Source organism: Trachurus japonicus, chromosome 9 (genome assembly GCF_045865225.1).
Source record: "Trachurus japonicus isolate A0001 chromosome 9, Traja_1.0".
Classification (NCBI taxonomy): domain Eukaryota; kingdom Metazoa; phylum Chordata; class Actinopteri; order Carangiformes; family Carangidae; genus Trachurus; species Trachurus japonicus.
In genome coordinates this window covers 29,701,457-29,718,970 of record NC_140915.1, presented here as the reverse complement: position 1 = coordinate 29,718,970, position 17,514 = coordinate 29,701,457, and the positions used below count along the sequence as shown (strand labels likewise).

The window sequence follows — 17,514 nt, the reverse complement described above, 5'->3', positions numbered from 1 at the left end:
ACTCTAATATATAATACACAATAACAGATTTTGATTGAAGATGTGGGTTGAGCTTGAAATTATCCGCCCTTTACTGTAAAACGAACATCAGATAAGGTAAACACTCCCTCAGCAAAGTTGACTCGAGCATGGACTAGACTTTGAGTGACCCCGCAGGTCAGAGGAGTCGCACAATAACAGCGGAATCCGTGCTAAAGAGCAGGAAGAGCCGCCAGTCTGCCGGCGGAGATATCCGCCTTTTTTTTTTTATTGTTTGTGGAGGAACAGTCACATGTGCCTGCTGCAAGGAAACCAGTCATATCTGCCCCAGAACAAGCAAATAATGCTGTTTCTAAAAGGGGAGATGGGCCGAGTCGCCCACACACCTCCTGTTAAGTGGCAGCTCACAGTAGTCTACAGTAGGCATGTATCCATCCATGTGTCTCGCTTGCAGAGAAGATGAAGGGACATGTCATGAGTGAGCCCTTGTCATTTAAATAGATGAGGCAACAGATGAAGAGGAAAAAAAATGAATCTCAAAGGGACGCTCAAGACGTGACACAGCAGGACATCCAGGCATGTTGCCGAAGAAAGACTTGATGTTCGGAGCTAAAAACACTTCGTGATAGCCAGAGCGGCCAGCTTCACTGCTGCGAGTCATAAGCAGAATTCCCTGTGTTCTTACATGTGTCAGAATGGATCACAAAGGCCGACACCATACAGAAGAAAAAGCTGCGGCAGTGTTCGTGTCACCACATGGATGCATTTCCTGCCACAAGACAACACACTGGGGGTGAGGGCTTCTGTTTCTGGAGGAAGTGGCACAGTGAAGATTAAACTCACAGTTTGAATCGGCCCTACCGTGTTTGTGTATGTGACCTTCCCTTGGGGCCAGATTTGCTAAGGGGCCGCAGGTTTTCTTGGACAGGAAAGTTATTTCTGGCGTTCATGGGTTGGCAGTGATGTCACGAGTGTTTCCTCATCCTCCGGGCGCAGGTCAAGTTTAACCCCAGAGATTCTCCTGAGTCTTTCCTGTTGTTCTGAGAGAGGTGGAAGAGGTGTGGAGCCAAGCGAAGAGGCGGGGGGTGGGGGATACGGAGGGGAGGGGAGGGTGGGGGTGGCTGGGTGTTTGTCTGTCGCATCCCTCCCCTTCATACAATTGCACTTCTCTGGATGACAGATGCTGTTTAACCCGCCCTGACCCGGGGAGTTGTGATGGCTCAGCTGAGTGACAGGCTCATAGAGGACGCACAGAGGCTCTGCTCCACACTGCCCCAACTGCACAGGATGACCCCCACCCACCCCCGTTTTCCTCAACGAGGGAAGGAACTGTCTCTTTGGGCAACCCCCACAGTAATGTATGTCTGTAGGAGGAAAATCTTAACACCATGAATTAAGAGTAGGGAAGGGACATCCACTTCTGCTATCTTGTCCTATTGAGTAAAATATTGAGACAAATTGAGTGCTAAATCACTGCAGAGAAGTGTGGTATTGTGACAGTGCTTGAAAGCCTGTAGACTGTCCATTGTCATGAAGTCGCCTGAGCAGCAGCTCTGAGCTGCATTTATCATCACTGGGGACTCAGGGGGAAAGAGACCATGCCATCGGTTTGTCATACTTAACTTGTCTGTCTCCATTTGAGAGGACTGTAGACAGCCAGCAGGAACTGTCTCACAGGGGTATTAGTATTACAGTCAGAACAATATCTTGATTTCTCTTTCTGCTGTTGAGCTGCAGAATTCTTGTTTCTAGTGCTCTTAATGGGATTTTGCGCTACAACATTTCTTTTTATCGGTTGAGAAGTGAACATGAACTCTGGTATTTCCAAGGGGCTTCACAGAGCTGTGATGGCAGATGCAGCTGAAACAGTTTGATATGCACACTTTTGTGTTTGTCTCTAATGATGCAGCGTCGAGCCAGCTCTCAGATATGGAGGCGGTCCTCCAGCAAGGTGATACTGAGACAGTGTGATCTTTTTTAGCAGCACAGCACAGCACACTAGCAACAGCAGCCTTCAGAACATCTCAACAACTCAACATGCTTTTCTCCCTCCCCCTCTCGAAGACAGGTACTTTACACCATGTCTCCTTCAAAACACAATCACTGTCTCTCTCTGCCTCCTCGCTCGGAGCTTCTGTCCTCCCAGCTGCAAGGAGTGTATATCCACACCTCCTAAGTTCCAAATATACACACTTCTTCCCAGCACCTTTCAGTGCCTTGTCCTGACCTGTTTCCAGCCTCACCCCTGACATACAGCCTTTCCCTCGAGCTACAGGGCTGGGCTTATTGTTTGTAAGCCAGCAGTTTGTGGCACACACATAGTTATTTCTTTCACACACACCTTAGTTAAAATGACCATCTTATGTAGGCCACTCCACGTATTCACTGAAAACACCCTCAACACTGAAATTCAATGTAAATGTAGTGTATATGATTATATCAGCAAATCTAAGAAATCTCACATCACATTCCTTCTTATTTATATCTCAACTGGAAATGTTAAAGGAAAAAAAGAAAACTGATATTGGTTCCCTCAGATGTAATAGGGTTGGATCAGAGAGGCTGAAAAAAAAATCAAAATAAAACAATACACTTCTTGAATGTAAACTGACCGATTAAACTATTAGTGCTAAAGGCTTTGCAAAAAATTAATAAATACACATATTATTGTACATGTGCCTAATGCCTTATATTCAAAGGTAGATTTTGGAGTTTATGTTGGCAGTGTATGCCAGTTCAGACATGTATACCTCCTATTATGCAAATCTATTTTCTGAAAGCTTCATCATCAGTGGCCAATTATTCCACACACTCCCCACTGACGCCAGTCGCTAGGTGGCACTGTGTCTGTTTGGTAAAAGTCTCTCATCGCCCACCCCCTCTCCTCCCCCGCAACCCCCCCAATCGGTACAGAGCTGTCTGACAGCAAATTCTCTAAATGCCCACTGTCCACAATGTCGGAAAGATATAATATAGAGTTCTCCTTTCACCAAAGAAAACATCCATGCTGGTGAATGAAAGTACATTTTAATCCCACATGTTTCCTTTATTTCAAATAATTACACAGTTCTCTTAATCTTAGGAGGGAAAGACACCCCCTCACGTACACACACACACACACACACACACACACACACACACACACACACACACACACACACACACACACACACACACACACACACACACACACACACACACAACCCTGGATCCATTGTAGGCTAAAGCACATTTGGAACATTTTTAAATAGGCTACATCTCTCTCTCTCTCTCTCTTTTGGAGAGGTTGCGAAATTGCACAGAGGAAAATGACTATGAAGTGGACCATGTCAGAATTCACAAGCAGATCTAGAGCCAAGGTATCCCAAAAAATTCACCAGGGATTAAATGCAAACACTTAAATACCAACACACAAAGAGAGTCTGATAAGCTCTGTTAGCCACAGACAATGTTTTAGAATTGCGTCACAAAACGCAGCTCTCATGCTTCTGAAAAAGTACAGAATAAAAATTAAGATATTTCAGAAACTAGGTTATTTGTCTTAATAAAATATCATTAGGAGAAAATTAATGTCACACAGTATTTAGGCTGACTTTGTTACCCTTTATTTCTGAAACTTATAAGAACATGAAAATAACACATTTTCGATTGTTCAATGCCTAATCTTTGGTTATAGCTCCATTTAACTTTACATCTGGGCCAGTGTAATCCAGGCCTGAAGTTAATTAATCAAGTTAATTATTCTAATTTGGCCTTGCAAAATGTTCTATTTTACAGACTATAATACTAAGAGAATGCTATTGATTATCGGAACCAAGGCTCAATATCATCCACATGATTTAGTTCAGATGGTCTTTTAAGGAGGATTTTTCCCTGTGGGACGTGGATTCACACTCGAGACTGGGGCGAGTTTGATTGGTCACTGGGTTGTGATGGTCACACTTTATGACATAAATCTAATTTATACCTTCATCCCAGCATCAATATCAGCTCGGATATATTTAGGCAACAGTTCTGATCGGATGGGGAGTCATTCCTCAGCCAGCACCTGCGATAGGTCAAACCCAACGAGGGCAGGACGGGATGATTTCATTATTCAACATTGATTGTGAGCGAGGTCTCAGATTAAAAAGATGGGCCTGATCGTCCAGAGATTGCTTACAGGCACGAGAGGAAGTGTAACATCCAGCGCATGACCTCAGCAGTGGTGAGTGACACAGATCCATCTGACGTGACTGTGTCCACGTTACAAGCACAAACAACTGGTTGCTCCTCCGGTCGTTCAGCTGCAGACTGTTGGTGGTGTAATTCTGCGTCTGTTTTCCATCAGTATCTCAGTTATTGCATTGTGTGTTTTTGAGAAGATGATGTAATGGGGATAATACTGATCCACTGAAGCTGTGGTCACTGCACGGATCAGTGGATGCAAGGGCGAGAGAAAGTTTGTTTATGAGTGAAGAAGTGGAGAGGTCTAAACAAAGAGGAAAAAAACAGAGTGCAGAGTTTCTGCTCTGTTGTTCCAGTAGAGGATTTGAGAGCTGCAGGAGTGTTTCGTCGCCTAGACGGCTATAGACTACAAGTCAGTGTAGTAGACTAATGAACAAAGAGGTTAATACGATCTCTTGAAGAAAAAAAAAATTATATATATATTTCTGTGCGACTACATATCTGATGGTTGGTTTTTACTGTGAAAATACTGCGCTATGTGCTTTGGTCAAAACATTACATTTTAAGTGAAATCAATTTTTATGATCTGATTTACACTCAAGCCATTACAATCTCACTCACTCGGCGGACCACCTTAACAGCCTTTGTCCCGCCCTCGAAGCTTTCTTCTTTTCGCTCTGATTGGCTGAGGCTCCATGCATGGAAGTGGCTGCAGAAATGCAAAACTTGTTGCTGGCTCCTCTGGACGCGTTGATCTCACACAGAGCCAAGCGGCAGAGCGGAGTGTGAGTGTATCAGTGAATCGCTCAGACCACAGCAGAAGAGAGTCGGTTGAAAAACGGAGGGACGCGCACATTAGGAGCGAGACGCACTGGAAGGACTTAACGGCACCGCGCTTCACTGCAAGGCGCATGACCGGCAGCGGGTGAAGGATGCTGACAAGCCGCTCCGTCGTGGTGGAGTGCGGGTAGTGCACGCCGCGCTGCTCCGGGTCCAGGTCGCGTAAACGGGCGCTCCGGTTCTCCGGTGCCTGGGTTGGAGAGCCGTGTCTGTGGACTTTTCCATCACAGTGGACTTCTGGCTTCACGCCTGCTCAGCAGTTGTTGAGATTTTTTGAAGATCTGTGGGCAGTATTTATTGAAAGAAAGATTTTTTCCCCCTCAGAGGTAGTGTGAACTGCACGGCTCCAGTTGGACTTTTCGCCGTGTTTCCATTATGGGACTTTATACTAAAAGTGGCTCTGGGACATTTGACATTTGACTGGAATAATGAAATAGCTGACAGAAACTGTCATATTCCCTGTTCGATCGCCTCAGTTCTTCATCGCTCTTCTTTTATTTTGTTAGCGAGATGTTTCGTGTTACGGTCCAGAAGAAAGGCGCACAGAAAAACTTTGGAATATGATAACTTACTCTTGCAGCGAACTGAATAATATAGTTTTGCTTATGTCTGCTTAATCAAAGGCAAGAAGAAGAGCAGTCAAGTGCACGCGCAAAATCCAGGACAGGGACACAGTTTCCGTGCGTATTTGGACACAGTCTGTCCCCACTCTCCTCCGCGTCCTTGGAGAAGTTGAAAAACAAAAACAATTGATCCACAACAATGAGAACTTATCCGGTGAGTTTCAACATTTAAAGTAGATAAAGCAGTTTGTAAAGCAGTGTATTACCAACATTTGAATCGCTTTTGTATATCTTTTTTTTTTCTTTTTTTCTTTTGGGGACAGACGGAAAAACTGGCAAACTGGCCGTCATGTGGGATTGATTGCAAGGGAGTATGTTTGGGCTGGAGCAGTTTGGTTCTCAGATTAATAGCAGAAACCCTGGCCAGTCAGAGAGAAACATAAACCTACCTAGATTGAACATGGGCTCCCATTATAAAAGCCCAGGTTTTCACGCTGGAGGCCCGCCGGGAGCCGTGGAACCCGGCATGGGCCCTTTAAGCGAGCCGCAAATGCTCGGGCTCAATATGAACATGAACGGAGAGCAGTACGGGGGCTTTCACCCGCGGGGGCACTCGGACATGCATGCAGGCGGCGGACTTCAGCAGCAGCAGCAAGGACCCATGCATGGATTTTTTAACAACCAGCAACCTCATCAAGGACACCCTCACGGCCATCAACCTCACCCCCACCAACATCACCCACATTTCAGTGGGAATTTTGGCGGCCCGGAGCCAGGGTCATCATGCCTGCATGGTGGCAGGCTAATGGGCTACAACAACAATGGCATGGGACCACAGCAGGGCTTTGGAGAAGGATTTGATCCTCTCGCTGAGGGGCAGGCAGGGGATGGCTTTCCCCAGCAGCAGCAGCAGCAGCAGCAACAGCAGCGGCCTGGTAACATGCCTGACTTTCAACATCACGGGCCTCCCAGTGGCAGCCATGCTGTCCCTGCCCCCTGTCTACCCCTAGACCAGTCACCTAACAGAGCAGCATCCTTCCACGGGCTCCCTTCCTCTTCATCCTCCTCCTCTGAGTCTCATGGCCTGGAGCCTCGGCGGATGCCAAACCAGGGAGCTGTGGAGGGATTAGAGTACAACTTCTCAAGTGAGCCACCATCTGGACATTTTGATGTACCTGTTTTTTCCCCATCAGAATCAGAATCTCAGTTACCACATTTTGGGCCAGGGAGGCCAGTTCCCAGCGGAAATTTCCCAGGAAACCCTGGCATGCCACGGACACCAGGTATGCAGGGCATCTCTAAGGGACACCAGCCTCCACCACAGCCCCAGCAGCCTCAGCATGGGGTGTTTTTCGAGCGGTTTGGAAATGGCCGGAAGGTGCCCGTGGGAATGGAGCCGGGGGTCAGTGCAAGGCATCCTCTCATGCAGCAGCAACAACAGGCTAGCTTGATAGCCAGACAGAACTCATGCCCCCCTGGCCTCCCCCGACCCCCTCAGACTGAGCCCGGCTCCACTAACCCTAACATTCTGGACGGAGGGGTCATGATGCCTGGCCAACACAACCAGTTTGAATATCCCATTCACAGACTGGAAAATAGGGGTCTGCACCCCTATGGGGACCCCATGTTTAATATGCAACAGCCAGCTCCTCCTCCCTCTCAACAGCCCCCAAATCAGAGGCTGCAACACTTTGACTCTCCATATATGAACATGGCAAAAAGGCCTAGATTTGACTTTCCTAATGCACATGGGGGTGAAGGCTGGTGTGGTGGGATGGATAACCACCTCTCTCCCTCTGCCTACCCCGGCCTGCCTGGAGAGTTCACCCCCCCTGTGACTGAAGGGTTCCCACCGGGCCCCCTGCAGCATCCGGGGCCTGAGCAGCAGTCTCTGCAGCAACGCCAGAATGCAGCCATGATGATAAAACAGATGGCCTCTCGCAACCAGCAGCAGAGGATGAGGCAGCCCAGCCTGCAGCAGCTCGGTCACCACGGCGATGTACCTCCTGGCCCAATAGCTCATGGTGGCCCTGTTGGGAGCATGCCTCAGCCCAACTTTGACAGGGAGAATGGTGGCAGGATGCCCAACATTGATGGACAAAATCCTCATGTCACTCAGGAGAACTCCTGGTTCCAGGGGTCCCACCCACCAGGGGAAATGATGTCACGGCGAATGGGAGGAGCGGGAAATGAATCGGGGCCCCACGACATGGGGCTACAGCAGAATGGAGCTGGGATGATGTTTAGGCCAGGTATGGGCATGCAGGAGCCCATGAGAATACCAGGAGATGGACATGTGCAGGCTCTCCATTCTCCGGGCATGCACTCACAGTTCAGCGGCAACATGGGCAACCTCTCACAAATGCAGTCTCCAGGAGCAGGAGCAGGGCACCCGAACGCACCAGCAGAGAGGCGGCCAGCTGACTTCCCTGCACCTCCAATGGGAGCACAGCCAACTTTTCCCTATGGAGGGGCTAACCGTCAGGGGCCAGCCCACAGCGCTCCCCAGGGGGTGAGCACCTCACCAGGGAGCTACCCTCCTCAGTCTGAGTTCCCCTCAGGCCAGCGGTCGTCTGTTAGTAAGCTTGGAGCTCTGTCCCTTGGGAACTTCAGCAAAACCAGCACTAAAGACAGTGTTTTTGGCCAGAGCTGTCTGGCGGCCCTTTCCACGGCCTGCCAGAACATGATCGCTAGCCTAGGGGCCCCCAATCTTAACGTAACATTCAACAAGAAGAACCAAAATGAGGGCAAGCGAAAACTGAGTCAGACGGAGCAGGACATTAATAGCAGCACATCTAATGGGACTGGCAGTGCTGGTCCTGAATATTTTCAGAGCAGCACTTCCCAGAACAGCCAGATGCCTGGCACCGGGAATAGCAACTCTAAGCCTGCAAGTCAAAGCCAGACGGTGCAGGGGGAAGCCAGTGCCCTCTCCCCAAATTACAACATGGACGCTACCCCATGCAGTGAGGGGAAGGCAACAACAGGGAGTGGGAGAGGGAGAGGGAGGAGAAAAAGAGACAGTGGACATGTGAGCCCTGGAATTTTTTTTTCCTCTGACAATGGTAACCCTGTTGTAAGTCCAGGCCAGCAGACCCCCTCAGCTGGCGTTGGGGAGAGGGGTGGGGGCACGCCCCATGAAAAACACCTCCAGTCACCCTCTTGGGGAAAAGGAGGTGACCTAATGTTGGGGGACCAGGCTGACCTGATGTCTTCTTTGGACAGTGGCATTCAAAGTGTCACCAAGTCTGACAGTAGCTCACCACGAGTGGACTTTCCAGACGATGTCAGCACCCACTATGGCAACGAGGATGAGGTCTCCTCCAGCTCAGATGCAGGAGGGGCCTCGGCCACGAAGCCTAACCGCAGCCCTATGATCACCGGCTCACCCAAAATGCAGAGAAGTGACCATGGGCTGATAAATGGACAGAAGCCCCTGGGCATGGGCATTAACAATCATACTACCTCGACACCAGACAGCTATGGACTGAATGCTGGTGGGGGCACAGGGGCCAGTGGGGTGAGCCACCCGGGCACTCCTGGGGTGGAGCAGGTACGCACCCCGTCCAGCACCTCCGGCCAGGAAGAAATCCATCCTCTGGAGATTCTGCAGGCCCAGATCCAGCTACAGCGGCAACAATTCAGCATCTCTGAGGACCAGCCCCTGGCCATGAAGAATGGCAAAAAGAATGGCGACTGTCCCTCACAGAACGGAGACAATGAGCTGGCGAGCTGCAGCCCGGATGCTGGGAAGGGCTCAATGGGCACTATTGACCTTGACACCCTCATGGCAGAGCAGCACGCCACCTGGTACGTGCCCAGTGACAAGGCCATGATGGATGGGTCAGAGGATGACAAGGCCATGGGACCCTGGGAAAAAAATAAGAGCCAAAACAACAGTAAAGAAGGTAACCAACTACTCCTCATTCCTTTGCTTCTGCTCTCACTACTTTTCCTCCTCACTCCCTCTCACCCTCTGTGTCTAACACTCACTGTCACACATGCAGCTCTGGCCACATAAACTCATTAACGGTGTAAAATTAGTTTAATTTTCGTTCTTGAAATGCCAGTTACTTTATCTGAAATGCAGCGTGACACCACAGACACGATATGTAAAATGCTTTGGCAATGCTGATAATAAAATACCTTATGTCCATATGGTGCGGCCAGACAGCAGCCGCTTCTGTTAACTAGTCCCTTTGAATTTGGAGATGTAGTCTATAGGAACATAATAAATTTAATGGCAGCATCATTCACCTCTTCCTAAAGGATAAAAAGCCTGATGTGGTATTTTTCCTGTTTAACTGACTCCGTATTGAAGAATGTAAAGAATGATTATCAGAGCGGCTTTAAATGCCATCTGACTTAACACAGGAAACCTTGTACCTTCTCCACGACGTTTTTTTTTCTTCTTTTACACAGGTTTCTTCATTGTACAGGCACTTCAAAAGAACAGCTCGAGAAAAGTAAACATTTCCTGTGGTTCTTTATCTCGGTTTTCAGGGTGAACAACTACATTGAGAAGATTAATAGCTTTTTGAGGATATGCGTTTGCGCAGCGGGGTTTCCCTCGCCTTGTTACGTGTTTGTTTTTGTTATTACCATGGGATAATAGTGGATTGATTTTAGATTGGCAGGGCAGGATTCCAAGAATTAATATGATGGTGACATTATACAGCCATTCAGTTTTCATTTTATTTTCCGGAACAGTGGATTTAGAAAACTTGAATAGCCTACTATTTTTATTTTAAGTTAGAAATTCTAGGTTGTCCTTTGTTAATTCGCGAGTATTTATCATTGTCAGTTTAAAATGATTTATTTTTTTTATTATCTAACTGAGCTCTAGTAAAATATTTTTGGATGTATAGCTGAGAGTCTCAAACACAGGTTTTTATAAAGGAACTTGGAAGATCTTCTGGCCTAAGGGCACACAGGCAGTTTTTCTACGAGACGGAGATGTTGTAACGACTTGCAAATGCAGCTTCATACAAGCAGTTTTAACCCAATGTTTTTATGGTGGCTGTAAATCAAAACGCAGGTAACTAATTTTACTGTAACGCTGTTCAGCTGCGGATTAGTTTTTCCTTGTAATACTCCTTCTTTTCTATACTCTTCTTCTTCTTCCTCTTCTTCTTCAAATAATAATGTTAATAATCACAACAATAATGATAATTATTTTTACATTAACATTATTATTACTTAATTAATGTATTGTTATTTTATTAATATTTAGTATACCACAGAAAACAATTCATTTTTTATTATTATGCTTTGCAATTGTTGAAATAGTGTAGTCGTATTCTGTTGATCAGATTTGTTACATTTATTTTATTTTTTGTTCGTCCCGCATGTGTTTCTTGTCGTCTCTTCTTTTTCCGTTGGCTTTATTCAGATAATTTCACACCAAACCAAGACAGAGATGTTTGACGTTAATGTCTAAAAAAATTCTGAGAGCGACCCAATGTAAAGGTTAAGAAAGCGAAAGGCCTGTTGATGTATGGATATATAATAATGTGTAGATGTGTACGTATAGTAGAAAGCGCCCAGCGCGTTTGGAGCGCCTCTTTGTTCTGATCTGTGCGGGTGCAGCGAGGGGCGGGGGCGCGCACCGCGCCGAGTCTGGACTCCAGGCGCATTGTTTATATGAGACTGAGCACAGGGTGTCGGGTGGTAGCACCACAGCTATGACATGAAGGAGCATTGTAAATGACTAGCTCGGCTGATGCACTAAGTTAATGTCACCGGCCACCCGCATTAGAAATGGACAAAAAAAACAATCTGTGTAGATATTAGTTTAAGGCAGAATCATCAAACTGACATAATCATTCTCATCCAGCTACTTCTTCATTACTGATCCTCTGACATTATAGCTTTTTTTTGTCGCTATCTGTTGTCATGTACAAAAGAGGTGACTTGGTTATTTTAATTTAAAAAAAAAAAAAAAAAAAGAGGAAGAAGAAAATTTTGAACCCAAAAAGAAAAGAACTGAGCATGGGAATTTGTTGCAAAGAAAAAATCCCTGATGTCAGGGAGTGATGATCATTACTTTGGATAATGATTAATGAGTATTCTTTTGAGCAGGAAACCCAGCACTGATAAGCAGTCAGCCACACTCACCCTGTTGCTTTCACTGTCTTAATTTCTCTGGGGCTGATAGCACATTTAACATCACAAATTCACAAAAATGACAGAATAGTCTTTTCTCTGCTCTCTTTTCCCTCCTCACTCTTTCTCCTCTCCTCTCCTCTCCTCACTATTTCTCCTCTCCTCTCCTCTCCTCTCCTCTTCTCTCCTCTTTCAGCCCTCCCTGCATGGACAGCAGGCATGCAGCTCTGGAGCGATCGATAGCTAGTTAGCACAAATCACGGCTCCTGACAGTTTCTCATTTGAGTGCTTCAGACAGCAAAGATGAAAAAAGGGTGGGGGTGTATTTTGGAGGGGAGGGGGATTTTGAGATTGAATTTGATGCTTAGGCTACACAGAAGGGAGCAAAATAACATAATAATTTAAGATACCCTAAGTCATACTTGTTCCATAAGAGCCAACATCCCACAGGCGTTTCACACTGCAAAAAAATCTCCACTTTAAGCAGTTAGTCTATAGTTTTCAGTCCTCAGGTCAGTCTTGCGGTTCATTAGCATTAAATGTAACTTGGTCAAGATTAGTCGGTAAAAAAATATAAATTACATTATAGCATAAAATGAAAGTATGTTATTCTAAGGACAGTGGAAATACTATTCCCCTGTTATAAGTTTAAATACATTTTAAACATCGGCACCATATGAGAACCCTGTTAGTATAAACTGTTAAAGAAGCCTCAACAGGCTATCAAGTGTGTTTTCTGAGGAGGCAAATATAAGATATTTTTTCTTCAAGAAGTACTGATTTTCTACTCGTCAACTTCTAAAAACTGCGCTTGTCACGACCATTTCATTCCCATGTACAGTAGACGCCTTATTCTGCTCTGTCAGGTGTGTTGAATTATGCATAGATTATTTTCATTCTTAAACAATTAACATCCTATCAGGTTGCTGAGTTCAGTATTGATATGCAGTAATTAAGACACAGCTTTACACATAAATGCCTTATTTTAAATACCTAATTAAAAATGAAAATGTAATAGAAAATGCATTTATATTTAATTTATTATGATTATCAGCAGAACAGTGTTTTCCCGTTTCAATTTACAGACAAATTGAATTTGGTTGTCAGACATTCAGCTTCATGTGAGTTTATCAGATTCTGGTAAGAGTTCATATTTTGCCCTGAAAAACTAATTTAATTTTTTTTTTTTTTTTTTTTAGTTTAGTGTAGTCACTGTTTCAATTTCTTAGCGCAGGTCCACCAAAAACCACTGTGAAACTTCAGAGGGACCACAGATGATTTTGTTGCCAGGAGTGTTTGTATTAGCGCTGTGAGCAGGAGAAACTGCAGGAGCTACTAATCTTGCTATGATAAGAGTAAGGCACAGGGCAGAAATACAACACCATGTTTTCTGCAAACTTCCTCTGAGTGTCTGAACGTGCAGACAAGTAAAAGTTAAACTGTGACTATTTCTAGAGGAGCTGCACTCACAAAGTGCTGCTGCGTGTTCACCCAGTGCATCCCAGCTCACCCTCTCAGTGGTCCCTGTGTGCCTGTTTAAAAGTGAGGCGTGCTGCACTAATGGCCCCCTTTGGACCCCATATTTGGCCTCCTTTCTCTGTGACAGCACGTAGCTTAAGTTTTTCCACTAAGGCGCAGTTATACCTGCCGCTGTAAGCTCACAGCCTGCAGATCTCTGAGTGCTCCACGCCGTCTTCCGCTCACGAGGAGCTAAGGTGCACGCGAGCAACTTCACTTGTACCGTGTCAGTTAATATTATTTCCCCTTTTTAAAACTTTTTTTTTTACACTCTTCCTCTTCCTTTCTCCTCTGCATATCTTATCCAGAAGCTGGCCGTTCATTTGGAAACTCGTGCATAGTCGTGATAACAGGCCACCAGCAGGCGTAGGAAGTGATTCAGTTATTTTTATTTTTACTTTTCACTGTCTTTACCACACATACTTGAGTGACTTTTTTTTTTCATCACACTTAAAACACTTCACAGTTGACCCTGTGGAATAGTTTCACTCTTCACTCTGAGTAATCAGTCCTTAAACTGCTCTAATAATGATCAAATCTCTGTCGCTCTGACTTTGACAGGTTTGAAAAGAGGGAACTTGCATCCTATCACACCTACTAGAAAGCACTTAAATCCACAGAAAGAACCGTATTGATATTCCACCATGGAGAACAATCCTGTGAGACTACTTGGCTTTGACATTTCAGAACGACAACAACCTCACAAATCACACCAGTAATTTCTATTTCCTTTTTCTAAAAAAAGAAGAAAGTGACTGGCACGTGCTTAAATGTTGAAAAAAAAAAAATTACAGCTCGAGGCTGTCTGTGTTCTTTACCTGTCATTGCAAGGTGTTTCATATTGACTTTTTTAACAACACACATCTACCAAGCCTCCTGTGTACTCCTGGACTGCAGTAATGATAATCATTATGATAATCATAGCAATTATCCTTGGTAATATTGTTTCCAAAAGTCATAATTCATCCTCACGCACCTCCTGTTAGTTGACTTGGTTATTGACGGGTTCATCGGGGCTACAAACAGCAGCTAGTTTATGCCTGTAAGTGCTGATTTCAGCACCATAAATACATTGCTGCAATGACAGAGCAATGTCTTCGAAACTCCTGCACAAAATCCACCCACATGGGAGCAAAGAAAACAGGACTATTTTCACTGTTATGTTTTTCTTGTCGCTGTATGTTTGTGATTGTATGCATCCGTGAGTGTGTATGCTGGTATGCACGTGAGTATGTGACGAAGGCAGGTTTGTAGACACTGCAACTTGATAGTGTGGATTTGTCAGCTGTAGACATAAAGTTTGATTTATTTAGACTCGGTGTCAGGCTCTCACGGCTTCAGCCTCCCGATCTCAGGTGTCTCGCTTGGTGGAGCATGCTCACTTAATTCTAATGTGTTGAAAATATTTAAGAGTATTTACTTGACTTGTAAATAGTGCAGCACTGAAAAATGCCTATCACGCATTTAAAGTGACAGTGTTTGTGCGTGCATGTTTGTTTATGTGCTAGGTGTGTGCGCCCGTGTGCGTGCTCTCTGTTGCTGGGGTTTTTTTTTGCAAGACATTGAGCACTACTGACAGTCAAAGGAAGCCTATTAAAGAAGTGTGCTTGTGACTGATGAAGAGAGAAACAGATGAACAAAGGTGTCGGGCCTTTTGCTTTGCTGGATTTTCAACTCTTCAAAATAGCAACTCATCCGGTGTTTTGTTTTCCCTGGGGAAGGGTGTTAGAATAAAATAAAACTTGTCTCAGCATGAGGTAAATATTTTCCTTGGATGCAGCAGAGAATGGAAAGCTGAATTTATCTAGGAGATGCACAGCCTGAGAAGTTCCACACTTCCGATGTATGATGTATGTGACATGCCTCTGAATGTCCACTGTCTAGTTTAGGGCCTGCTGGAGCGGTGTGTGTGTGTGTGTGTGTATGTATGTGTGTGTGTTTTCGGAGGTGTAGATGTTGCACTGCCAGCAGCGGTTATGTTATTTGCCATCCAGGTAGTCGTCAGGTGCCTTTAATTTGTATTGAAGAATTGACAAATGAGTTATGACACTGGAGCTGTTTTCTCCTGGGAGACAGAAGTAGAGACTGATGGAGTGAAAGAGAAAGTAACAGAGATGGAGAGATTTCTTTTTTTAATTATTTATTTATTTTGCAGAGAACATCTGTAGTTTCTCAGATGAGGCGAATGGCTGGGTAATAGCTACCATTTGCATTTATGGAAGAAAATAATTCAATTCAGAAAAATTTCTCCATCACTTTCATGCTCCGTGGCTATTGTTCATTCTTGTCTGCATGTAGAAGTTTCAGGAACATTATATTTATCTATGTGACTGGGTCTCTTTTAAAAAATGTCTCTTCTTAATGCTGTACCCTGTAGACAGACCCAACACACAATATTATTATTTAAGTGTATTTAATTACATCGATTTAAATGATCTGTTTACACTTGCTTTGCAGTTCCTGGAACATAATTTGTGATCACATACACACACTATAATTTTTATTCAAAATAAAAGTCTCTGTCGTGTAGCTGCGTCTAATCTCAGAATTGTGAGTTGACCTTTTCCATAAAGGTGGAAACAGAAAACAAAGTGTGCAGAGCTGTGCTGAAACAAAATAGAGACAGCGAAGTAGATCAATATGTCACCGGCTTGGATGACATGCTGGACAGGTCCTGGACATGGTTGTGAGTTATGAAGGAGGCACTAAATCACTTCCCATGTTCTGATTTGTGTCTGGTTTCCTAAGCACTTCTTGTGGCCAGAGAGAGAGAGAGGGGGGGGGGGGTTGTTGTGGGTATGAGTTTGAGGCGATGGGAATGGGTGTGTTGCTGGAGAAAAGGTAACAAACGCTGGGGGCAATGCCTGCCTGGGCAAGTCTCTGTGTCTTTTTTTCCCCTCTTTATATTGTAGGCCAGAGAACAGAGAGGAAATTTAAACCAAAATAACCCCTGTGCCCTTGCCTGAGAAATGTGCCCCCTGCTCTCTCTAGATATGCTCCCTGCACTGAGGGAAAGGTCACACTGCACCACTTGGGTGGAGTTGGGGAGGGGGTTGTAGGGAGCCTTACATGCCCTGCACTCACCCTGGGGTGCAGGATACCTGGGCTAATACCTCTGTTAGCCCCTTTTATAAGGTACATTAAACTTTCCCGTAGTTGAAGGATATCATCTGATTTTGATTTGATTACCTCTGATCATTCTCTGGCACCAATCTGCATGTCCCGTCATCTCTGACAGTCTGGGGAGACGTCGTTGGGAGAACCTTAAGGTGTTATATTTCAGCCAGACAGAAACATTTTCCTCAGTGCCGCGTCCCTCCTGGTTAAAATCAGACCTTTTCTCGCCCCCTTTTTTTCAAATCAGACTTTTTCCTCTGTGGATTGTGACGGCTGTTTTGTGCTGACAAAGACAGAGTCCTCGCACAAGCCCATAGTGGTAGTTGTTATGCTAAAGGAATCTGACCTGATGTCACACACTGTCATAGGAGCGGAGGCCTTTGGGTGTTTTTGTCAGTGAGCAGAGCATTCTGATTGGGCTGGTTTGTGTTCAGAGAGGATGGGGTCACGCACTCGGGAGCACGAGGTTAAAGGTGAAGTGTCGTCATGGAAGTATAGAGCCTGGGATAGAAAGGGCAGAGGCCTGCCGCATGGGATTGTGGGGCCTGGGAATTCAATGTGACGGGGGTGAGGAACTTTAGCTAGAGAGAAGCTTTGTGGATTCAAACCTTCTCACATGCACTTTCTTCCTCTGTCATTAAAGAAAAAAACACTTCATTCACTTTCTCCTCCGCTTTACTTTACTTATTTCACAAATACACACAACATCTGTGTCAGCTGCAAAGGTTACCGTCATTATTTCTGGCTGTGACTAAACTAACTGTGCTGTTTCTTTTTAAGATTAATTAAGAAAATAATTGCCGGCTGTAACACATACGATGAAATTACTAGAAAAAACTGTCTCAAAGCAGCCATTGTTTACCTCCCTGCTTTGCTTAGAGTTGGTTGAGTGTGTGTGTGTGTGTGTAAATATGTGTGTGCGTGCGTGTGTGTGTGTGGTATGACATGTAAACCCGTGTCAGGCCGTCAGCTTCCAGACACATTGGTGTCAACCAGACAACCAGAGCTGTGCGCTGTGCTCCCTGCCTTCACGGCATTCGAAGCTCTACTCATCTCTGTAAATCGTCTCTGGCTGTGTCTGTGAGACAGCTCCCAAACCCCGCTGCTATGTGTGTGTGTTAGTGTTGGAGTGTGTGTGTGTGAGAGAGAGAGAGAGAGAATCATCACCAGACACTAAATAACCAAGTACAGCACTTGGGGCGAGAGATATAGCGATATAAGTGCA

General features: G+C 45.2%; 1 protein-coding gene across 3 annotated transcripts in view; it reads left to right on the top strand.

Moving 5' to 3' along the window:
* Positions 1–4,889: 4,889 nt before the first annotated feature.
* The window catches only part of mn1b (MN1 proto-oncogene, transcriptional regulator b), a 16,082-nt gene continuing 3,457 nt past the window's right edge, over positions 4,890–17,514 (top strand). For 2 of the 3 annotated variants that reach the window (XM_085787268.1, XM_085787266.1), the window contains exon 1: positions 4,890–9,457. In XM_085787268.1, the coding sequence (XP_085643394.1) occupies positions 5,923–9,457 (3,535 nt within the window). In that variant the 5' untranslated portion in view covers positions 4,890–5,922. The remainder of the gene's footprint in view (positions 9,458–17,514) is intronic. The other variant, XM_085787267.1, reaches the window with a different exon arrangement.